At 38.6% G+C, this 25092-nt stretch overlaps 3 protein-coding genes and 2 non-coding genes across 8 annotated transcripts; 2 read left to right on the forward strand and 3 right to left on the reverse strand.

The window, feature by feature from the left end:
• Positions 1–140: 140 nt before the first annotated feature.
• trnad-guc (transfer RNA aspartic acid (anticodon GUC)) lies at positions 141–212 on the reverse strand. Its single transcript has one exon. It is a non-coding gene; the product is annotated as a tRNA-Asp (tRNA).
• Positions 213–454: 242 nt separating this feature from the next.
• On the forward strand, positions 455–526 carry trnad-guc (transfer RNA aspartic acid (anticodon GUC)). The gene has a single exon. It is a non-coding gene; the product is annotated as a tRNA-Asp (tRNA).
• Positions 527–930: 404 nt separating this feature from the next.
• On the reverse strand, positions 931–7392 carry dgat2 (diacylglycerol O-acyltransferase 2). The gene is made up of 9 exons (XM_049743675.2): positions 7177–7392; positions 7033–7090; positions 6181–6309; positions 5835–5942; positions 5241–5311; positions 3628–3832; positions 3146–3320; positions 2193–2395; positions 931–2130 (listed from the first exon to the last, which is right to left on the reverse strand). The coding sequence occupies exons 2-9, from the start codon at positions 7070–7072 to the stop codon at positions 1976–1978; spliced, it is 1086 nt and encodes a 361-aa protein (XP_049599632.1). The 5' UTR covers positions 7073–7090; positions 7177–7392; the 3' UTR covers positions 931–1975.
• Positions 7393–9158: 1766 nt separating this feature from the next.
• On the reverse strand, positions 9159–14873 carry mogat2 (monoacylglycerol O-acyltransferase 2). 3 transcript variants are annotated; one of them, XM_049743689.1, is made up of 8 exons: positions 14796–14873; positions 14034–14126; positions 13786–13918; positions 13076–13143; positions 10787–10991; positions 10496–10670; positions 10089–10288; positions 9159–9782 (listed from the first exon to the last, which is right to left on the reverse strand). In XM_049743689.1, the coding sequence occupies exons 3-8, from the start codon at positions 13877–13879 to the stop codon at positions 9628–9630; spliced, it is 897 nt and encodes a 298-aa protein (XP_049599646.1). In that variant the 5' UTR covers positions 13880–13918; positions 14034–14126; positions 14796–14873; the 3' UTR covers positions 9159–9627. The 3 variants fall into 3 exon arrangements, with proteins under 3 accessions (XP_049599646.1, XP_049599644.1, XP_049599645.1); XM_049743687.1 differs by having other exon boundaries at positions 13076–13254; XM_049743688.2 differs by lacking the exon at positions 14796–14873 and adding an exon at positions 14373–14438 and having other exon boundaries at positions 13076–13254.
• map6a (microtubule-associated protein 6a) lies at positions 14419–24898 on the forward strand. Of its 2 annotated transcripts, XM_049743649.2 has the most exons (9): positions 14419–14465; positions 14784–14873; positions 15072–15807; positions 15877–16113; positions 19635–19848; positions 20030–20244; positions 23227–23337; positions 23512–23553; positions 24489–24898. In XM_049743649.2, exons 3-9 carry the CDS (start codon positions 15413–15415, stop codon positions 24634–24636), a joined length of 1362 nt encoding a protein of 453 aa, XP_049599606.1. In that variant the 5' UTR covers positions 14419–14465; positions 14784–14873; positions 15072–15412; the 3' UTR covers positions 24637–24898. The 2 variants fall into 2 exon arrangements, with proteins under 2 accessions (XP_049599606.1, XP_049599607.1); XM_049743650.2 differs by lacking the exons at positions 23227–23337; positions 23512–23553 and having other exon boundaries at positions 15072–16113; positions 20030–20207.
• Positions 24899–25092: the final 194 nt, after the last annotated feature.

The following is a 25092-nucleotide window of genomic DNA, read 5'->3' on the forward strand; positions in this document are numbered from 1 at the left end:
AACAGCGTGACTTTACTTATCAGTTTCATGGTCTTACGTTACTTGGTACAGGTGACTTGAATTTTGTAGTAAAATCTGTGAAACGGATCAAAACGACTAGCAGACCTGCGGGTACTTTGGAGGAAGGGGGCAAAAAATTACTCCCCGTCGGGGAATCGAACCCCGGTCTTCCGCGTGACAGGCGGAGATACTGTCCACTATACTAACGAGGAAGGTGACAAAACGGCAGTGAATTTTGTACTTTGTTTTACATCTTTTTGTGGTGCCTGCCTACTTGAACAAAGGTGATACCGTCACGTGTTCGCGTGCGAGTCCTGTGTACAACTATGATCAAGTAGGTACTGCAAAAAATGTAAAATAAAGTTAAAAAAATTGCTGCTATCTTTTCACAATCCTCGTAGTTACTGCAAAAACATGCAAAATAAGTTTAAAAATTCGCCTACTTCTTTCACCTTCCTCGTTAGTATAGTGGACAGTATCTCCGCCTGTCACGCGGAAGACCGGGGTTCGATTCCCCGACGGGGAGTAATTTTTGATTTTAAGAAACATTCTTAAAATATTGTTATATTTTTCAATATTCAAGCTCAACACCTTTTATTTTCAGTTTCAAGTTATATTTTATATTTTTAAGTTCAAAACTTTTGACCCCAATCCAACTCCATATAAATTCCACTGTGTCACTACAGTTAAAAATCGTGAAAAAAAATGTTATTATTCGTCATAGAATGCCTGAAATTCATCAATAAACTGAGTATGTAAACTCCAATAGAAATACAGTCGTTGAAAGTCAGAAAAAAAAGTTGTAACTCTACACCCTGAACACTAGAGTGCGCTCTATGCGGATGAATGTAAATACTGCTGTGCTAAACTTGAAATTTTAATTATTTTCTTATCATTTGAAGACAGACGACTAGAAACTGGTCAAAAGAATTCAACAAAGACACTGTTTTATTTTGAACTGGCACTTAGCTTCATATCAGAACAAGAGTGTTAAATGATGGTCTGTAGGAAACTGTGACTTTTGTCTTCAGAGCACAAGAGTACATTTTAAGACGCAGTATTATCAGAGAATGAGTCTCCATTTGTTGCTCACATGCCCGCCCTCCAACAAAAAAAAATCCCCATATACATTCCTTCTGAAAATATACAAAACTTTAATTTAATACAGTTTGGCACACAATGTCATACATCATACAGAAAGCTCTTTGCTGTGCATTTCTTGCAGTTGTATTGCATACGAATTCCACTGCACTTTTTAAATCCACAATGGCAAACCCAGAGGACATTTTAGTATTGTGATTTCCAGCATACAGTCGGTGCATCTTTATTTTATCAAATATTTAGATAGTATATATGACACATCATGCCGTACCGAAAAGATTTTCTTTTGACAAAACCCCTGGAATAGAATTAGTGAGAACAAAGTGCATTGGAAATATTCATTCAAGAAACAAGCACTGACACAGGCTTTTTTTTCTTCTACCGTGAATACAATTAATACTTTATGGCAGTTTAAAAATTGCATGCAAATTTGCATTGCTTTTTCGACACAGGAATCCCAAGGAGATGGATAGGCTTTACTTAAAAAGACGTTCGGCGCTGTACATTCATTTGTGAGGACAGGTCTTTGGTTATCGGTGGTTCACTTAATATGCATTGGTTGTGCTTTTATAAAATAATTTTGTGATTTTTGTGTGAATTATATGAATGCACATATTTTCAAGTCCTTACCTTCCCCTTTGTGCTGACATGACAGCTGAATGTAAATATACACGCAAAAGGCACTTGTGTTAAGGGATTCCTCCTGGCCAAGCCACAGTGACGTTCTCTCTAACCCAGAAGAACATCTAGGTCTATTTGCTTGGATGATGTAAAGCAAAATGTGTTCATGTGTGGATATTCGAGTCCAAAGGTCAGGCTTCAGGTTGGACTGGGATCAGCAGAGACATAGTTCTCAAACGTTACAATTTCCCCTTCATTCGATGTACAGGACGTCGCTCTCCTTCAAGCCAAACCGGGTCTTGTACTGGTCAAACAGGCACTGGAGGGACTTCACATACATTGCATGATAAAGATCCACCATGTCATCAGATGGGTCCTCTATTTTTGGCACGGTGATTGGCTCTCCAACTGGAAGAAAGTCAAGGCCTTTTTAGCATTTGGAACAAAAAAAACGACATTTATTTACTTACCTATGGTCGTGATGGGTTTTCCATATGGCACGATACCCCAGGAGTTGCCAAAGAAGAGACCACATCCATGGAAAAGGCATGGAGCGAAGCCTATTAACTTCTGCAACTTCTTCTGGAGAGCTCTCCAGTAAGTACCCTCCTCCAGGATCACTTGCTTGTAGGCATCGTTCTCCCCAAAGGAATACACGGGAACCAAGTCAGACCTACAGGAACAGAGGAATGAAGAATAAGATTGGATACATTTTGCATTATTCCTCACAGCATGAATTAGAAAAGCTATTTTTGTTGATTTCTATCTTATGAACATCTGTTTGGCCTTCTGGAGGATGCAGATGGAAGATGTTGTTATGGCTGGCAGCAAGAAAGATGCTAATAAGCATATTCAGCAGTAATCCCGTATGAAAAGTTGTGAAAGGTTTGTTTTGGGTGTCAAAACGATTTAATCCGTGTGTTGGAATCATACAAACATTTCTATGTTTAGATGATTTATATAGGAAATCAATTCCAGCTCAAACCTCAGAAGAGATTTTATCATGGCCGAGGAAATTTCTCTTGATTTTACTAAACAGCACTTTAGTGTTCAATTGAGTTTCATTTTCAAACTCTATTAAATTTCATTTTTCTACATTTACCTAACTGTGACGTCGTAAAGTTTGCATAACTGCATGTTTTCTAACTACCTCTAATCTTCTTTATGAAGTTAAACCGCTGATAATCCTTAGTGATATTTGACATAATCTGGTTTGTTTGGGTTCTCCGAGGGGCCACTGCCGATAAAATATGTACGACTGCTGACTCTGTACGTCCGCCACAAAAGGGCATAACGTGATTTAGGTAACACTCCCTGTGATGTACTTTGAACTTGAAAGACTTTGGATTTGCTCATTCCTGAAAATGACATTTGAACCTGAAAACAGATTGGGGAGAAGTTTTGCAGAGACCAGGTCACTCACCCTTTCTGGAGTGCCATTCTCACAAAGCCTTTCCGATTCTTCAGGATGACGGAGTTCATGCCGGGAGCACTGTGCAAAGACTCGGCCGCGCCTCCGACGACGATGATCACTGCGTTCCCCGTTCCGTTGCATGTTAGCAGGTAGTCAATGGAGTTCTTGTTTACAGGGCAGATACCTGAAATATTTAGAGGAGATGATTAGAACCCACGGCAACTAAATCCTGATGTGGTCTTCTAAAGATGAATCCGAAACCCAATTATTTTGCACTATTAAATCACAAGTTTAAAAGTATCTTCATTTAAATCGCTAGCATGCTAACACTTGCACGTGCAATGCTAACCTAAAGTAACCTTAAGCGATTGACTAGATCCAGAGAACAAACAAAGTCAAACGAAGTAAACAGAAGCTATTTCAGTGGTGCAAAGGGGGCAAAGATCTCTGGTTTGACAGATAAAAAATGATCTGCATTATCATCATCTCACCTCCAGACATCAGGTAGTCTCGTAGGACAGGCATTCGGAAGTTCCCTGCCAGGGTTGCTAGAGAGGGCTTGATGCCGGGAAATTTCTTGGAGAAGCCTGTGGCCTCTGTGCCAAAGTTGCAGAAAGCACCGAAACAGAAGATGCCATGGGGATGGTAGCCAAAGATGTAGTTCCGGTTGGGCAGCAGGTTGTGGGTTTTAATTAGCTGGGGAACAATAAAATGATAAATAGTTAGTTTGTTGAAGAGAAAACATGCGCAGGACTCAACACTCTGTGAGTTTTATTATTTTTATGCAGCCAGTCCACAATGCAAAAAAAGTTGTTTTCTTCCATGACTGTGCAAAAAAAAAATTATCAATGGCCTCATTGATTACTTTGCTGTATCTGTTTTAAAGATTATTCAGAAGATAACTCCAAAATTAGACATTTCAACCTTTAAGTTGTGTATGATGTAATTCTGATGAAAAAATTTGGCCATCAGATGAAAATAAATAAATACATTTACAAAAACAAAACTAAAAAAAAATAAAGCTAAATTAAAAAAAACCTGAATAAAATAAAACAAAATAATATAAATTTAATTTAAATTAATTTAATAGATAAAAAAGTTTATAGCTGATTCAGACCGACCCAGTGCATTAGGAATTAAAGTAGGCCATCCTTATCAATGGCTCATGCTATCATAAAATATTGACGCAATATTCCGTGAGTACTGCTGCTATGAATACGATAAAACTCAATTTTGTAGTTTTTTTTTTTATTTTTCTATACCATTTTGCAGTTTATGTTTGTCCTGATCTGCACATCAGACTTAAGAGTCTACTCAGTGTGTACACAATGCGGAAGCTGCTCAAACAATAGTTGCATAACCACATTAGCAAATGAGATCACATTCAAGATCCCCTTAGTATCACAAGACTACCTGGTTGTCATGGAGAATCAAGCGAACCCAAAACAACCCCGCTCTTTGTTTTCTGCTAATGAACCTTCCGAAAATTCCTTTCATAACAGTCTCTCTTGATTTCCTTCTAATGTTGCTTTCAACTTTCAGCCTCCTGCTCAAGGAAATAAGTTATTGATAGATTGATAATTGATAAAAAAGCAGTTAAATATTAAATATCCAGGTACTTCTAAGTTCCATTGGGTGTGTGTAGCACAATTTAAATCTGTTTCAAGATACTCAATTTTAAAGCCAGACCTCAGCAAAGATTGCTAGAGCACGTAACATCGATATTATATCTTAAGATGACATCACAAAATATGGTTATAGCAAGGTCCACGGGGCACAAGCATACAAAGTACAGTACAAATCAATGTGAAGGACGAAGTACAACCTCGAACGGCATCATTACAAGTCCATCCCCTTGGTTTCGTAAAATTAGTCTCAGTACAACTCATACAATATATCTCATTGTAGAGATAGTCATTTGGTTATTAGCATGAACTTCGAATTCCCGAGTAACAAGAAGAAAAACCCTCATGTTTTGGCTTGAAATGTGCTCAAATTAAAGCAAGTGAGAATAACGTGTTTAAAAAAAAAAATAGGTGAGGTGGATTACCATGGATACTGTTTTATAAACTTCAGTGATTGATCAAAAGTGAGGTTGACTTACCCTTATTGGAAAATAGTCTCGAAAGTATGTCCACACTGTCCAACTTCTGACCCATGATGATCTCCGGCCACCTGGTCAGGAAAAAAAAATGTTAAAAAATATTAAAATTATTTTTTATACAAACAAATTATATAGAGTGTTCAAAATTTAGTTTAATTTAGTATTGTATACTCATTATAATTCAATTAATTAATAGGATGTTTATTATTATTATTATTATCATTATTATTATTATTATTATTATTATTTTGTTTTTGGTTTATTAAGACATACGGTACATTGATAGGGTGCTTTGTCAACATTCTTAACAAATCTTTACATTCATTCACGCATCTGAAAAAATACAGCTCAAGCATTGATACCCAAACAGAGCAGCATCTTTGTACGTGTGTTGCCTAATCAATTTTTACACCTCAAAAACCACACCACTCACTGGTGATATCCTAATGACGCCATTTGAGTCCCTTTTCGTTGAAATTACAACCACTTTTGGCTTACAGCTCGGAACTCTGTCATCATTATCAAATCAGTAAGGTCACATCACATGTTTGTGAGGAATTAAAAAAAAAAAAATGAGCAATGCTAGGAAAATACCTTGTTTTGGGGTGTTCCAGTCAACAATGAGCCAAGAGGTGTAAAGGGCAGCGATAAGCCAACAATCAGTGCAGAACATGTAGATTAGAAGCACAGTGCAGACTGCCCCTGAAAAAAAAAAAAATCTGAATCGTGAAAAACCAAGAGTGAGAACTCAAAAGTATATAATTGGATCGTTATAAAATTAAAAATCCCCACAAGGCCCTAGTATGCACATACAGCGAGCAGCTTAGTCATATGACCTAGTTGGACCTAATAAGACTGCCTGCTAATTCTTTAGGTTTTTCTTAGCTTTCTTGCAGCTTAACTGAAATATACAATTAGCGACACACACGTACGCTCATACCTAAGGCTAAGAAGGTGATGACCCACTGCAACACAGAAATGACCTGGAGATGTTTCTCCATCTTAGATCCACATGGCCAGAACGCCAAGGGCAGGTCTTGCAGGGAGGATAGGAGGCTGGAGCCGGTGCCTAGACGGAAATGCAAAAAATATATATATTATGCAAAAATAACCATGGTCATAAATGAGTGTTCTAAGGAATCAAATGTAAATAACCTTCCATCCTTTGCCGTCCAATTACATTGAAAGCCCCATACAATAAAGCAAGACCCAATATCGAGAGTCAAGTCTGAGTAAGATCCAATTGGAAACCTCGACTTAATCCCATCAGTCCACGTTGAAAATAACCCAGCAGCAAGGCAGACTACCTGCAAACTAACCCACATGACTACTTAGGGGCGACCGTTAAGCGATACATTCTGCTGGTAGTTTATCTCTAATGAACTCGGTTATCCCGATCGAAGTGGTCAGCAGGTTGAAAAGTACACAAACAAAGCATGTCCTCGCCCGCATGGTGACATTGTCGGCACGTGTAAAATGAATTGAGAAAAATAAGTGCCTTGCCCTCCTTTTATTTTCACATCCCATAAAAGAGATTTACTTGGGACGTGTTGACATATTTGTATGACATTTCGAAAGCGGTGGTGCTGTGATTTTCTATTAATGATTATTTTTCAGTCAAAAATATTGTATATCACAATATGGCATAAATAAAAGAAAATACATTGTATGAATAATTCTAGACACAACAGATGTTTACAATTGTTTACATTTATGTAAACCACCCAGGAATGACAACTAATTTATTTTTTTGTCCCATGCAGTTCAGGAGCTCCTGCTGCACCATGCTTACCTTTCAGCACGCCCGAGTATGCGGCAAGGATGGTCTTCATTCTTCTTACTTGTCAACACTATCGGGGAAAGATAATCAGATGTATTTCAATCTACGTGCTATGATGCTAAAAGAAAAAAAAAAAAAAAAAAGCTCCAAGCTCACCGCTCCCCTGTCATGACTGATTTCAACTGCAACGAGCTGAGACGACCGGTCGGCATTTAATCACAGCGGGGAGGAGTCAAGCGCGCACGCGCGCGTCTGTGCGTGCGTGAGTGAATTTAACGGCGTTCACGTACACACGTGGAGGCGCAACTTCTTCTCTGCTCTGCACTTCTTGTTCGTGGAGTCAAAGTCAAGTCATGTGTAGACACCAGAATCCTAAGAAAAATATCATTTGGGAGTCCTCAAAGTCAGCCAATCAATCGGATATTAATAAATAATCATTAATAGTTGAATATTCCCTTGAAGAATTTTAAAAATTAAAACAAAAATGAATAAAGTACAAATAGATCAAACGCAAACTGGGTTAATTTATGCATTTCTGTTGATAAAGAATTAGGATACTAATAAAAATAATAATCTAAATCTAAAAAAAACGGCAAGAGCAAATACTGAAATCATTACGCTGTATAAAAATAAATCCAAATGAACAAAAAGAGACCACAAAGTAAAGTGTCAAACAGACTGCTTTGATGATTATATAACTTGACAAAGTAAAATATATAAACATTATTTTTTCAAACTCACCCTAGTCACAAGGGATAAAATATAGCATATTGTCAAATATTTTCAATATAAAATGTCTGATTAGATTAGATTAAAATATTTATGCTTTTGTTTAAATAACACAAACACATTTAGAATCTTTCAGCAAAAGGATTGCAGTATGGCTTCCCCAACAGGATTTCACCAGGCTGGATGTTAGGGGTGGGGTGAAAGCCAATGTCCATTGGCTGAATAAAATCTTTTGCCCTTTGTATCTCATGCACATGCAGTTCATCCTGAAATTTAGACCTGATGGTGCATATCTGTTGGGAGCGCACAAAAGAATTGAAACAGCTCTTACAAATCATCAGTCCTTGGCATGAGATGGCAGTTAGGCAATGCCTCCCTTGGATTCAACAATGTGTTCTTGCAATCATGAGCACTTGAGGATATTATAGAAATTTGTGATGTAAATCCAATGCATTATTATTATTATTATTAGTCAAAGGATTGGTAATTTCATTATTATGTGGCATCTAATAGAATGAATTAAATTCAAAGCACGTGCATTTTGAAGCAGGCTCACTACGGAGCCACAGAGAGAACATATGTCGCAAGTCTACTATAATGTTTTTAGGAGAGGTGTAAGCATAATGTCATCATAAACTAAATATAATATTCCAGTAAATGACAAAGTAAGTGTATTTTACTTGTTAGACATGCTGTAGTTGTTGATTTTAGTAATTTGAGATTCTCTATGTTTGTCCGCTTTGGGAATCCGTAGTAAGAAGATGGCGCCTAGACATGACAACTATGTTTAAATAAAAAATAAAAATAAAAAAATAAAAAGGAGATTGATGTGATAGAACATAATTTTTGCATATTACTGAAATTATGTTTAAATAAAAAAATAAAAATAAAATAAAAAGGAGATTGATGTGATAGAACATAATTTTTGCATATTACTGAAATTGAGATTGGGTTTTTAAAATGAAAAAAAATCATTTACAACCCTGACCCTTTTAATTGAGTACTTTTAAAATACCCAATTTTACAATTTATTGTTTATGACATTCTTTGATTATTTTTCTGAATACATTCCCAGTCAGAAAGTACAGAAAATATCATCTTCGAGAAAATTCTAAATGCTCAAAAGCACTTCAACCATAACAATTTTTCTACTGTCTTACCTTGTGCTTGTATTTATACATGGAGTTCTGCCCCATGTGTTTTTCTTTCATTCCATGAAAATCAAAGATAAGTGCTGTTTTGCACTTTGATCTCTTTCTTCAAAAATAAGTCTATAGTCTTGTCACTCTGACCTCACAAGTGACTCACTCAACAGCAAACACTTACCAGTTTTGTACAATGTCATAGTCAACAGTGTCAACACATGTTCATTCGTGGTAAGGAGTGTCAAAAAAAACATTTACAATAAATTAAAATCATTTCTGTGCTCATTTTTTATTGTCCTGCAAAGTTTCAGCAACATTTTTCTTAGTCAATCACACGTCGGCCAGACTGTGTCGAAAGAATCAGGCCATCGTCCATTTAATTTGGAAATATCCAGCTCAAGCCAACATCTCATAAAAGAGCATTTGCCAAAGTTCACAGACAGTCTTATCGTCCGTCCAACACCAGACTTGCTGGTTTATTAAATAATAACTAGGACACATTCACTTTGTTGAATGTTGCCTAACTAGTCTAGTCATTGGTGGCTTTTGATAAGATTGTCAAATATTTGAAAATTATTGATCGTGCAGTTTTGAATTTTTATATTAGGAGATATTTGCCAATTTTGAACAATTTTAAAAGAGTTTGCAAAATTATTAACACAATAGCCATTAGCCGATCCCAAAAAATCTTCTCAACCTTGTGAAATAAATATCAACGCATCTTTCGTCCCGTTCAGACAAAATTCAGATGTGTGTCTTTGTCCACGCCATAGTTGGTTTTGTGCTGCTCAAAAAGCTGGCTGAGCTCGTCCATGTACAACTGATGAAGGGCGTCGAGCTCCTCAATTGTCGGTTTCTCGTTCCTCTCCACCCTGATGGGTCGTCCGACTGCACACAAATGACAAGTTGCCAAGTTATGAGATGCACTTTGAACCTGCACCTCCAAAAGATTCAGCTCTCATTTTTTTTGACCTAAGAAGTCACCAGTCCATTTTTTGAGCTTCTACTGCTCATCCTCATCACCCCGCCAACATCAAGTTAGGAAATACATGATATTGCAGTTCAGGATACAGCCAGCCAAGTTAGCTGGGCCAACATCCAGTGAACCTTGCGTCATATACTGTTGGTGCAGTTGGCATCCATGCCCACAGTAAATAGGTCAAAGCGGTCAAAGTCGAGCTTTTGTCCACTCACCGATGGTATGGATGGGTTTCCGGTATGGCATGAGACCAAAGGAGTATTGGAAAATCCCACGGGCGTGGAAGAGCGGCAGGGAGATACCCATGATGCTTTGCAGCTGTTCCTGTATACTTCGAAGCCAGGTTCCTCTTGAGTTCCCCACTTGATCAAATACCTCGTTCTCACCAAAAGAGAAAACTGGAACCAGGTGAGCTCTGAAAAACCAAGACGGGTTCACAACAGGCTAATTTTTTTCATCAATGTTAAATCACACGAAAAGCTTTCCTGAGAAATTCCATAACTTGAATAAGCCTCTGTTTAATAAGTCTACACTCTCGCCGCAAAAGACGTGGAATGAATAGACTGATGCAATCTTGTCAGTAAGCCGCAGAAGCTCGGAAAATCAGGAACTCTGCTCTTACCCGTGTTCCATTGCAATTTTAATGAAACCTTTCTTCTTGGCCAAGAGTACGTTGAACGTCCCCGGGTGGGCATCGAGGGCCTCCGGGGCTCCGCCGACGGCGATGACAACAGCGTTTCCACCGCCCCTCTGTCGTAGCGGATAGCTGGCGCTCTCTTTATCAGATGGAATCAGACCTGTAGCATTGCGTCACAGATAAATGCGTGATAGTGAAATTAATTGAATGTAGCAGAACGTCTCGTGGCCCAAAGATTTTACAAGCCAGCATTAACGGAATATATACTCAATTGACCTGCACACATGACGTAGTCTCTGAAGAACGGGGCTCGGAACCAAAGGGGCAGCATGAGCAGGTAGGTGGTAAGGCCTGGAAATGCTTGTTTGAAGCCTGTGGCATAGGTGCAGAAATTGGTAAAGGCTCCCGCCACCAGGACGCCGTGAGGGTGGAAGCCCACGATGTAGTTGTGTCGAGGGTCCAGGTCAGCTGTCTTCACCAACTTGGGGGGGGGAATAAAAATTCATGTTAGTTTTGTGTAAATTTGTACAATGGAGCTTATGCAGTGATTCCTGAAAGAAAAAAAAAAAGGTATACAGTGGTTACCAGGCAGAGTTGAGCTTTGCTACATTATTTCCCCAAAACAGTATTTTCTCTAATGATCAACAAAGACCTGAGATAAGATATCTAATGTGAGGAGTGTTTACATGTTTCAAAAAAAAAACAGCGCAGGAGATAGACATGGAACTGAAGGTCACTATCAGCACTGAACATCTGCCCTCTTGTGTAGTTTGTTTTGAAGCACCTTTGTGCAAAAACAATCAGGTCTACTCACTAAGTACAATAATTCAAGGTTAGGGTCACATATGATTGAGAGCCAAGATAAAATCTCAAATATTTATTTATTTATTTATTTATTTATTTATTTATTACCTGTTACTTTCCCTGATCTCTATCCAATTTAAATCTCAATGATGGTACCATAATTATTATTTTTTTTTTTTTTTTTTTTTGAGAGAGATTTCAGAGTTGATGTGTTGGTTTAGGTCCACATTGTTTGTGTTACATGACATGAGCAGATGGCCCCAAGCTTGGTTAATCATTGCTTTGAGTTCCACTTACAGATCCTGGTGTTGTTTGTAAACAAAACAAAAAAAAGTTATTTAGACTTTTCAGACTTGTCGACCCCATAAAATCTTTGAAGGAACTTGTGCTGGGTATTTTATTTCACTTCTATCCTGATGGAAGTCAGATTTACATATGTCCCAATAAGCAAAACTTTGTCCTTACTTATTGGAGGAAATGAAAGTGCAGTTAAGAAGACATTTCTTCAAACAATCTCTCCTTTTTAATCTCAAAAGAAGTCTTTAGTGATCACACATCAGCAGTCACACCTGATCACTGCATCATTAGAAACAGCAGTTAAACCATACCAGTGAAATAAATTGAAAAGAACACTCCTTCTCTTTTCTAGAGTCAGATGACACTGGAAATAACATGGATAGTTGAACGTGGGAGGGAGGGAGGTTTAAAGGCCGGAAAGATTGGAGATCATTTACAAAACGTGTCCTCAAACTCTCCATCAACTGTACTTCCGAGAGCACAATTTAAACCAAAACATTGGTGCAGCATCAAGTATTTTTTCCCAAAGTGTCAACTACAGGAAATATAGTATATGCACTATTAGTGTTTGGCCACAAGAGGGACACATCAGGTTAAAGGAGGACGCAAGAGTGGACACCTACACACACCTACACACACCTACACACGTCCTCTGCTTGTTTTGGGTCAAGACCAGGTTAGCATTACGAATGTCATATCTTGTCAGGCAATATGTTCATGACTAATAAAGGCAAATAAAACAATAACTGATAACCTATAATATTCCGTATGACCCAATTGCCTCATACAAAAAGGTGAAGGTGTTTGACAATAAGCTTCTGCACAAAAAGTAAAAAAGATGATGTGAGAAGCATTTAAATATACTAATTGAAATCTGCACTTCATGCAGAGGCTTAGGTGAGGAGGGAGAGACAGATCGATAGCAGACTTCCGCTTGATGGTGAAATTGGAGCTTGGCGACAGTAGGCAGAGAGGAAAAGAGCAAGGATGACATTATGCAAGATTGACAATGGTGTAATTGCACATATTTTCACTTTAAACTACTAAAATCTTCATGATATTAGTTCATTTCTTTGTTGGTTTGTTGGTTGGTTTAATATAATCAAAACTAGTCTGTCATATTAATGCAAATTTTTATCCTTGTCTTTTTTTTTTTTTTTTTATCCGGGCCTTGGAGCGACACCAGTCATGCATAACGGTCTAACTGATCATTAATGGTAATTTGTTGGCTTTATTTGGCACTTGAAATGAACACACTCCTCCCTAAAACATTTTAATTATGCCTGTTGCCACGCAAATGCAAAATTATTTGCCTTGGGACTATCTGGACCTTTGATAATTTCTAAACCTTTTCACACATAAAAATAAAAACCCCAGACACAATTAGTTGATTTACAAAGTGAAATGTCATCTGCTGAATAAGCAATAACATGCTTGCTGTGCATATTTTCTTGGAAGTCTCACCTTGACGGGGAAGTAATCCCGCATGTAGTCCCACACTTTCAATCCACACAAGTAAGGCACCCTCCGACCTCCACGTGCAGGCGTGTCAAAGTCAAAAAACCACCACACAGAATAGAGCACGCTGATCAACCAGAAACGGGTGAACAGCAGGTAGAAGAACAGGAAGATGCATGTGGGAGCTGAGGAGAAATTATTATACATTACTGTACGCAGCCGGCTTATTTATATCATGCTTTTAGATTTTTATATATATTTATTTAGTTTCTGCTTTTAGTCAGTCAATCCAAGTTTTGCAGGGGTCGTATTGGGTCGTTCCCCTTGGACCAGAGAGATGGAAAGTCTGAGAATTTCATATAAATGTCTAAAATTGCATTTAATTATGTTAATTATCCTCCTTCTCGAAAGAAATTAATAAATTGTGAATTCAGGACTGCTGAGCCAGGAATATGCTTGTAACTGATGGTTGCTTTACTCCATTTCTGTTTGGCTCCCTCTCCTGGACACAAAGTTGACTGACTGATGGAAAAGAGTTTCAAGTGGAAGCAACTGGCACTCATACAACCACAGTTGCACAACACATTTGATGAAAATTTCCAACTGAAACAGTGCTGACAACAAAAGTGAACAGTAGAAGATATTCAAAGCGTCCAAATTATCAATCCCTGGTGTCTTTCATGCACAGATCTTCACATTTGATTTAACGCACTTACCTAAGGCAAGGAAGGAGAAGACCCATTGCAACACGGCGGCAGTCTGCAGTCTCCTGTGGACGGGCACGTCGGCAGGGGCAAAATCAATCTTCATATTGCTCGGAGAAAAGACAGGCGACTTGCAGAATCACAACTGGTGGGAAGGAAAAAGAGCCAATGAAGTCCAAAGTCTGTACTTGCTTTCATCATCCCCTGATTGACTGTCTTATCTCACACACTCAAACTAGGATTTGAGAAATCAGCCTTACCGTATCTTACCACATCTAAACTTTGACCCTGCAAACCATTTTGTCCGTGGCAAAGGGCAGGCTTTGGAAGAATGTAAAAGCAGCCCCACCTTCCTGAGAGAAGAGAAAAGTGCATCACAAAAAATAGCAGAGATTATGACAAATGTGTAAAAGCTTTAGAATATTTTCAGACATCAAAAAATAATGTGAAAAAGTGGAGGAATATTGAAAACACTATTGTGATTCTGTATTTTCTAACAGTTTCAATCCAAGGCACAGTTTTTTCATTAGAATAATCTGATGAACATCAAATAAAAAGTATGTTTCGGCTAGTTTGCAAGGTGTGTTCTCTCCACCCACAATCCATCTAAGGTAAGGTCAAAGGTGGGCGGTGTCACTGAGCTGCAACACCTGTCTCTGATCACCACTATTCAGGTTCAGATCCAAATGAAGGTAGCTGCTTTTTATTTTGCTCTTTGCCATTCTTGTGGGCTAAGTATATAAATGAAGATACATTATTTGCAGTAAATATCAAAGCGGTTATACATTGCACGGGTTTGAGAATCATAATTAATGTGGGAATGGAGAGAAATGTGTTCATATTGCTTTCTGTAATATATGGACAACTTCCAAGTATTAACGCCAACCTGTTTTTCTAACTTCTGGTCTGATTTGAAATTTAAACATTCAAAATTACTGTCTATATATTATATAATAATAGTATTTCTACATTACGCACTTCACAAATATTGATAACCCATTGCTCATCAGTTTGAAGGGTACCTTGTAACGGCGTCTTGCGTTAATCAAGTTTCCGGATTCATCCATGTCAAACCGGAAACAGTTTGATTCAAACTAAAGGTATGTTTGTCCTCTTCAAATTGGGAGCTCTGTTTTATACTTGGTTGAATTCTAATACGTAATCGGCTTAATGTTGGATAATAATAGCCTGAAATGTCGTAAGCTTGCTGTTTCCCTCCCACCAGCGTCTTAAAGTATTAACATTTTCAGGTGGCGAACCCAGACGTTACCTTAAAATGTATAACTTGATGTTATTAGCCTGGTTTAGGTGTCCGGATGCTGCGAGGGTGAGGGCGGGGCCGTTTTCCCCTGCGTGATGTAGCACAGAGGATACGCATACGGACGCAGACGACATCTGAGAAGAAAACTCTTATTACGTTTGGATTTTGAAGGTGAAATGATTGGCAATGCTTTGCAATACACTTCGGAAGTGCAATGGATTTGCGTTTATTTTAATCTAACCTAAAAGAAAAAAAACATTGGAGTCAGCCGTGCAATCTGCAAACACGGACTCGCCTCCATCGTAAACAGCACAGTGGAAAATATTCGTTCCGTTTTGATTCCATCTCGAATCCACTGTTTTCTCAAGGAACCTCAGCATGGCGTGGCCCTGCATCAGCAGGGCGTGCTGCATGGCCCGCTTCTGGAACCAGATGGACAAGGCTGACATTGCGGTGCCTTTGGTATTCACCAAGTATACGGACGCCTCGGAGATGCAGCACGTCCAGCTGCAGCCTCCATTACGGGCCGGGGTCGCCATAGAAACGCAGCCGCATCGCTCCCAGCGCCGCGCCGGTCCGTGTCAACGCGCGCCAAGGAGGTGCGTCTCTGAGGAGCGAGTGTGCAGCTCGGTCATGAGGGAGGACTTTAAACACTGGAGAGTGCGACCCGAACCCAGCTGTAAACCCAAGAACGAGTACCACGGTCCAGAAATACCCTTCAACAGCGAGACTCAGTACCAGAAAGACTACAAGGCTTGGCCCATTCCGAAAAGGTACGACCACCCGTGGATAACTAAACCGCCCGCCACTATCTCCGCTGCTGACGATCGGCCACTGGACAGGTCCAGACACGGAAAACAGCACCTGGCGGATGGTGAAAGCGGCGTGGAGAAAAGCACCATCGCTGACAGAGTGCAAGAGAAAGACCTCATCCAAGGCCACGAGAGGAAAAAGAGGCCGAGCAAAAAGGCAGAAGGTGAGAAGAAAGTAGTCCTCAAGGTGGAAGGAGAAGGACGGGCTGCTGTGGATGCCGTCAACAGGCAAATTAAACAGGAGATTGCAGCCGGCACTTCTTACAAGTGAGTAGTACCCCTTTTCCGGGACGTATCTGATTTAAGTCAGGGGTCACAGAGTCCGTAACTACGTATGATTGCCAAAACATGGTAGGAACAATGCAGTTTTTGTAGTAGATCTCCCGGTACTTCATGAATTCTCCAGTTCTTACACGACTTGAATGAATCGTTGCGCTAAATATATTACCCTCTAAATTATTCATCATATTAGCTGCAGAAATTATTGTCACCAGTGAAATTAAAACAATACCTCTGGCTTATTGTATAAGTACTCCATGTTTTAACTTGGTAGCCTTACTTAGCGAGAAACACAGCTGATGATGTGCCATGTGAGATCAGCGTATCTTGTCATGAAGCTGTTTAAAGACCCGCTACCATGTGTGTGCGTGTATTGTGGAGCAGGGTTCAGCCCAAGGGCATCATCCGCCCTCTCCCACATGGCACGACAGAAGCCCACCCAACCCTCTGCCAGTGAAGCCTCGAAGCGGGTCAGCTGTGGGTTAATATTACGGATGGTGGGCACAAATCATGTGCCGAAATAGCATTAGTGCTAATTTAAGATTTGCTTGAAGTGCAATTGTACTCTGTAGTCATGCATTCTTTCACCTTAAAACATTAATGATGACTCTCCACTGTGCTATATAGTCCCAGAATGCCAATATTTATGAGCTGCCTCAAGAGGAGGGGGGGGGGGGGGGGGTAGAACATATATATTCACTCGTGTATTATTTATTAAATTTAAGAGAACAGACTGAGGGAAAATCATGAAACAGGCTAAATTTATTTAGGGAGACAAGGCACGGAACGGAGACAGGAAGCAGTAGTTTGTAAAAGTCAAAACAAAAGGCACTCAAGGATAAGAACGCTGAACAATGCTGAGTCACAGACTGATCAATCCAATGTTATTTTCTGCCGCTTTGGTCAAGTCGTATTTAAAATACTTTCAAATGCCTTTTTATGCTTGATAAAAGGCATGAGTGAGAGATATCAGCTGCCTGAGCCTTTGTTCATGTTCTCTTTCTTTTTTTTTTTTTTTTAAACAGACAAAGCCTATATTGTCGCTGTAAGATCTGCTGTGACTAAAAGCGGTGAACGAAAATTAGTTTATGGAAAGTGATTTTTTATCTGAGACAATGACGCAGAAGCTGCAGGTTCATTAAGTTCAGGTTATTCTCTGCAACCAAATCCTTTCAAAAGAGACTTTTCTTTCCTTAAAAATCTTTCTGTCTGCTGTTTGTTAGCAAAATGTATCCCACAGCAGCAAAGTGACAGAATATTGTTGGATTTTGAAAATGATCCTCTTAGAGAGCCTGCATTTCTACTGACAAGCTAAGTCCCCCAAAAAACAAAACAATATTTTTCAGCTAGCTAGAAAAATTATAAAACTGCTTTGATTCTCATGCACTGTTGTCATTAATCTGAGTTCACATAATATTGTCAAATGTAATCCTGAAAATCTCCACTGATACTCATTTGTTCCATCGGTTCCTAGTCGGATCGTACTAAAGCTGTTTTATGTAACATTTTTAATCTCATATTAGTGTGTGATTACAGTTAATTCGCATTATATATAGCTTGTGCCGTCTCTTCTAAAAATAAAAATAAAAATAATAACAAATAAAATAATAATAATAAATAAATTAAAAAAATGAAAATAAAAAATAAAAATAACCAAAATAATAATAATAAGAAAATAAATAAAAATGCTCCCCTGCATCGTAGCATATATTAACAAAAAAGAGGCTGCTATCCGACAGGCCATTTAAGAGCTTATTGACTTCGTCAGTCTTTATGGCCGCTGATCTGACAATAAAAAGAAGCCACAGCCGTCCCTCTGGGTTTATTGATTCCCTGGAATACTCGCACGGCATTCGTGGGACGTCGGCAATATCAGAAAATGTTTAACATGAGGCTAAAATAAATTTATTAATTGGATGATTTGAATCTAAGAATGCTACGAAGTATTATTTTGCTTGTACATGTGAAAATGTTTATTCAGCAATAACATAACTAGAAAGCATAGCTGCCCATATTGTGGGCAGAATTGCATGCTGAGCGTCCTGGCGTGTTTCCACTGCTGTCAGCACCAGTGATTGGTTGCAGTGAAGAGGCCTTTCTCCGCACATAAACTGCACCACAGCGGGTCAGCCCGGTCAGCAGCTTTAGTCTCAAAAGCAGAAAATATCACTTTGACAGAAATAGCTTGTCGCAGTGATGCATATTAAAATACAAGCATCTTTTAAAATAATGAAATTTTTATGATAATTTTTTATGGTTATAAATATAAATGTCTGCACCCCCACCTGTCTTTTTCCTCTTTCAACTACCGTATTTTCCGCACTATAAGGCGCACCGGATTATAAGGTGCACCTTCAATGAATGGCCCATTTTAAAACTTTGTCCATATGTAAGGCGCACCGGATTATAAGGCGCACATTCAATGAATGGCCCATTTTAAAACTTTGTCCATATATGAGATATATACATTTGGCCCGCAGGCCGGACTTTGGACACGCCTGCTGTAGTGGCTCAATATTGGTCCATATATAAGGTGCATCTGATTATAAGGCACACTGTTGGCTTTTGAGAAAATTGGAGGTTTTTTTGGTGCGCCTTATGGTGTGGAAAATATGGTATGTGAAAATATTTTAAAATGTCTTGATGGTAAATATTTTCATTTAGCCATCCTTATGTTTGTGAGTTAGCAGCCTACTTTCAGGTTCACGGAAAATATCTTGTGTTGTTATGATTCCTGTGGGTGGAAAGTCTGTTCCACTGATGCCATATTGAGTGAGAAAATTACATCATTTTATACAGCAAACCCATTGAAGGATTTTTTTTCTGTTTTAGTGCATCTTGCCAATAATCATTAGACCATTTATGTTTATTCTATACACTGCCCCCTCCTCCCTCCCTTTTCTCCAGTACTTCATGGACACAGAAATTATTGTTACACTGACCATGAATAGCGTCTTCTTTACACTTGAACAATCGACACTCGGTGGTGTCATGTAAGTGTTTTCTACCCTTGTCCTGGGACGTCATTGTGTAATCCGTCTTTGCGCTATGGCCTCTTGCTCCATCCTGGCTCTGAAAGCGAGCCTAAGTCCGATTATGTAATCACTCTGTGTGTGATTTCCATCCCTCTAGTGCACTGGTAGTCGTTCTCTTTTCAACAGGCAAAGTCTCAGCCTTTGTGCTAGGAAGAATTAAACTTTTTACATAATGACGTTTTAGCCCTCTGGCTTGTTTGATAAATGTTAAAACCTTGAACACGTTTTGTGAAAGAGGATTCATTGAAATGTAAATGTGTGCAAAGCAACCAACTGGAAGTTATCACCTTATATTTTAGCTTAATCATTCAAATGTTGGTTCTGCTTTAGTTGCTATGCTACGTGGGCAGCTTTTGTTCGATTCATTTGAATAAGATGTGCAAACTACTGACAATACTTGCAATTGGATTCTTATAAACAATGACAGGACCCAAAATGTATTTAGTAATTTTGCTCTGCCTTCCCTTCCTGCAGAACCGAATTTAAGGCTTACAGAGATGTGAAGCCTACACGGATGATCCGGGCCAAGTCCCAGTACCTACCTCCGGACGAGAAGGCTCGGCTGGAAACCAGCTATAGTGCGACATTCAAAGGACAAGCTCCACTTCAGCCTACTGACAATAAGGCCCAGGAGAGGAGGAGGATACGCAGTTTGTACAGCGAGCCATACATTGACCCCATTAAACAGGTGAGCAGGGGCAAAAGGGGTGTTTGCGCCGTTGTGGGAATGAACACAGATGACTTGATTTCAGTAAAGGAGGTGCGTGGTCCACATGGCGGAAGAATGGTGGGGGCATGTAATAGAAAAAAGTAAACTTTTTCGCAGTCTTTAAACATTTTCCTTCATATCTACTGTCCAACATTCTTAGGTGGACAGGTCTACTGTCCCTCGCACTAAAGCCAGAAAGCCCCGGGCCGTAGCATCGGGCCAGGGCAATCCGGTGAAGAAAGCCAAAGATAAGCAGAGCACGGCACTGAGGGGCTCCAGGAAGATGACCTCGGAGAACCAGCCCATGAGCTCGCCAGCGTTGGGGGACAAGGAGAAAAGTAAAGAGATGAACAACAAACTGGCTGAAGCGAAAGAGTAAAAACCATTTAGCACCTTTCACATCTTTTGTTTTTTTGGGGGGAAAGTAAAGACAGAGGCTGCAAAATAGTTTTTCTTTTTTTGTTGCCATCCTCTTTTTTTTTTTTTTTTTGCTTCTGCTTTGCTCCCATTCACATCTTTTTATTCAATGACAGAATAAGATGTCATCAGTCCATTGTCTAATTTTGATCGACGCAAGCGGGCATGAGTGTATTTTTTTTTTCCTTCCGCCGCTACTCAATGCCACCCCCACTTTGCTCGCCCCCGTCTCCCGGTTGCCATGGCGACGGGCTGCCAACGCTTGCATGAGCCAGACCGCAAGCGCTTCTGCTGGTTTGGCTTGATAGACTGAGCGGATCGTTCTTCTGAGTTTATCAAAGATTATCAACGATTGGAAGCGCTGAAAATAGATCATGACCAAACCTGAGCATCTTTGATAAATGTTATGCCTGGTAATAATCTCTGATCCGTATCATGTTTCAGTTTCATCTTTGCTGCTGTTTGTGTTCATGCTTTCGGTCTGACTATGCATGATCGTAATTCTTTGTGATCGTTTTCTCTTGAATGAAAAATTTACACTTGTTTGTATCCCTTGGAGCATTACCTCATTCATACTCACGCGGCTATTTTAGTTTAGCTTAGTTCAATTAAATTCAAAACCAAATTTGCTGCCAGAAGACAATCTGGATCATCTTTTATGATTATGCATCAAATATTATGCATATCACATTAATATTATGTCTCAAGGTCTCCATAGCATTCTCATAATTTACACAGTTTAGTGAAGCTAGAAAATACTGACTTGAGTGTCTGGGGGTCACACGAGGCGTAAAGCATTATTATTATTATTATTATTATAATTATACACACTCAGGCCATGATGAGCGTGACCAATGTGATTATAAATTAATATTAATTATATTAATTTTATTTGGTATGGTTAGCTTTTCTAATATTTATGGCGTTATTTTCAATTTATCATCTTCCACACTGTCTTGTTAGAATTAGATGGGTATGCAAGTGTGATGATTTTAAAGCTTATTTATTGTTGTTCGGGAAGGTAAATATGGTGGTTACTGAGTACATTACGTGAATAAGAGGTACGTAGTGAAGCATATCAAATTCCTAAATGTAAAGCCTTGACTTTTTTTTTTTTTTAAATTTATTGTGGTTTTAAAGAGTTTTCTTCATGTCATGTGTTGGATATAGAAGGCGACATACTGTAAGTAAGCTGGTTTGTAATGATGTAATTGTAATCGCTATTGTATGCACTTAACCTATGTTAGCTATTGTAGAGACATCTTTCACGATACACATGCTTTAAAACATCCAGCTACGTATACAGTGGAACCGCTAATGTAGGCCATTATACTTATAATTTCCAAAAGCAAAGAATTGAAATAAATGACTAACATTCATACATTAACTTCATTTAATATTGGGATGAAAATGCATGTGTGGAAATGGGAGGCATATTATTATTAATATTAATATTACCGTATTTTCCGCATTATAAGGCGCACCGGACTATAAGGCGCACCTTCAATGAATGGCCCATTTTAAAACTTTGTCCATGTATAAGATTTATACATTTGGCCCACAGGCCGGACTTTGGACACGCCTGCTGTAGTGGCTCAATATTCGTCCATATATAAGGCGCACCTGATTATAAGGCGCACTGTCGGCTTTTGAGAAAATTGGAGGTTTTTAGGTGCGCCTTATAGTGCGGAAAATACGGTAATATTATTAATATTATTAATATTTTTAACTGTCAACGTACTGCGCAGTCAGCAACTTTAATTGAGTTACCTGTTCTATGGTTGTCATCACATTATTTTGACTATCTCCAATTTTTATTGAAGTCTATTTATCTTTCCTGGCTTTCAACTTTAGCACTTCCACAGTATACACAGCCATATATAGTATCACATTCATGCTGTGTATGTGATTATTTGATTCTTTACCATTTGAGATTATAATGCACCACCATGGGTCGATTTTATTTTTGTTGCCCCCTTTAGACACACACACATAGTTAATATCCTTCATTTTATTCGCTGTGCAATCATTACCGCCAACATTTGTCAAAGCTGATCGCATGACCCATGGGAACTGAAGACCAGACTCATTTGCATTTTGCAGCCTTTGGTTTAGGGGTGTCACTTGGTCATATAACACGGGGAAAGGGGGCACGTCGTCATTAAACAGTGCTTGGCACGCCACACACCCGGTGCTATCGTTGTGCTCTTTACGTAAATAAGGATAGAAAGTATGGTAAAGGAAGTTATGTCTTGAAGAAAAAAAAACTGTGACGTATTTGTGTTTCTGCTTGCTCATATATATAAAGAAACATTATAAATAAATAATCACCCAAAAAAAAGAAAGAAATAAAAGGTGTCCTCTGGCTTTGTTTTTGTTTATAGTAAAGCATTAGCGGTTGCAGGTATCTGTTGGTATTTCTTTGTCAAACAAAATAGGAAAATCCACATGGAAGAGAATTTTCCTTTCTTTCTATGCTTATTCAAGATTGCGCAACATTCCGGCATGACTTCCGGCATTCTTTCTTGATGCATGTTGCAATTGTGAGAAAAATAGATTGTTTTTGCATCGCTAATACTGATGCATTTCAATACATTTATGGAAAACTTAATTTATTTTAATTGGAAATTTGGCATGATATATCACTACAGGCAGAGTGAAATCATTTTTGATTTTATATGTTATAATTTTGATAATTAATTAAAAAAAATTGACCATCACAAAAAATTTGAATATTACTCGACAAACAAAATAGAAATGTTCAAATGATTGTGTTTATACTTTTATTTACATTTTACGTCATTGAATTTGCGGTGTGTACAAAACAAATCTATATATTGTTTCTCACACTGCTGTCATGAGTAATGGGGAGGGAGATGTCAAATTTGGATGATGCTGATGTTCCTTTTGCTAATGAGTGACGTTTTTATTCATTCGAAGGGTTGCGCTAAAACAACACCACTACGTACAACTCTGCCAGCCAATCCGAGATATTGGTTGGGTACAGACCCTAAAGCAACACCTGTGGGGCTGTGCGCTACCCAATCCCAGGTAAACCACAAAAGAATCACTTAGAAGATGCCGGCCAGCCACTCATTCTCATTCATGGACTTGTGATTTTTTTTAATTTTTATTATTATTCCACAAAAGTTTTATTGAAACGATGAACCACTTTAGATCCGAGTTAGTTCTCTCTTTCTCTTCCATGAATGGACACCGGAGTAGTGGTGTTGGATTCAGGGGGTTGCCTGTTGCCACCTCCTGCATGTAAGCTTCCTTACATGGAGCCCTTCAGCTTGCATGAACCTACTGGATGGAATGTAGCCATGTTTTTATGTTGTTTGCTATAATTGCATGCGAATTGTTTAATAAGGGGAGTTGGTTGTGAAATAAATGTCAGTTTTGACCTAGTTTCTCATACTCATGTAATGACATCACTACAGTGGATATGGAAAGTGAACACACCCCTGTTAAAATGCAGCGAGATTTAAAGTTGTTCTGTGTTTCTATTTATAATCCATAGTTTCATTGAATAATCACATAATTACGATACTTTTTGTATCCACTGTATTTACCGCATATGCACAGTACCGTATTTTCCAGACTATAAGGCGTACCTAAAAACCTAAAATTTTCTCAAAAGCCGACAGTGCGCCTTATCGTCCGGTGCGCCTTATATATGGACCAAATTCCTAAATTTAAACTGGCCCGAAGCATTGTGTCATGAAATCATAAGTGGCCCGCTGAAGACTATGAATCATGAATGAAAAAGACTATGGATCATTATTTTGTGATTATAAAGTAATTTGTTGCGTCTGAAGTTGAAATAAAAAAGATAAAATGAAGAATGATTTGATTTGGGTTAAAAATCTGCCATGATGCGTTAATGGTGCGCCTTGTAGTCCCGTCCGCCTTATAGTCCGGAAAATACGGTAGTTGATTGTTAATTTACACTTGTCACGGAGTCGGAATATGTTCCCAAGCATGCCTTCACTGTTTTTCTATCGGACCTGCAATCGAAAACCTTATCGAGAATATTTGTGGAGTGTTAGCCGGTAAGTACAAAACAGGTGTAGAAATAGGCAGTAGGTTCAATCTCATTTAGATGTGATTTAAAAAAAAAATATTCAGGCACTATTTCAACGTCTTTTTGTTTTCTTTCCCCTTTCTTGACACCTTAACCACGTGCTGCTGCTTCTTAGAGATGCTCAGGACGAGTTTGTCCGACCCGGTCATCATCATTCCCAGGGTGCTTCTGGAGGAGAATCAGGACCACTACTGGAAAGACCCGAACAGCGACGCAGCAGCGGAGTTGTTCGATTTGCCCTCGATTTGAACCAGACTGAGTAGTACTGTGACAATCACACACAAATACACAAACACACACACACGTGCATGTCTGAAATAGTTTTTTGGTCCTTAAACAACTCTTTGGCCTGCGATATTAACGAAAAGGTGCTATCTAGTTGTTTTTTCTTGTTTTATGCATATTGTATTTTGAAGCTGTATTAATAATAATACAAGAAAAACACACCATGAAGTGCTAATATCACATCTAAAGAAACCTGTATACAGTTATAGTGTAAATAAAAGATCAATACTTGCAGATTGACGTATTGCTTTGTAATGTGTCTTTTGTCACATGACATTTTTAAGCAGATAAAAATTTATTATTGTTGAAATATATGCAAATGTAATCAGCCAATGATTGATGGACATAAATAAAAACAGAATGACAGATATAATTGATAAAAACATTCTAACAATAAGTTGATCAATATTAAAAAGCGTAGATAAATGTAATTA

Source organism: Syngnathus scovelli, chromosome 15 (assembly GCF_024217435.2).
Source record: "Syngnathus scovelli strain Florida chromosome 15, RoL_Ssco_1.2, whole genome shotgun sequence".
NCBI classification, from domain to species: domain Eukaryota; kingdom Metazoa; phylum Chordata; class Actinopteri; order Syngnathiformes; family Syngnathidae; genus Syngnathus; species Syngnathus scovelli.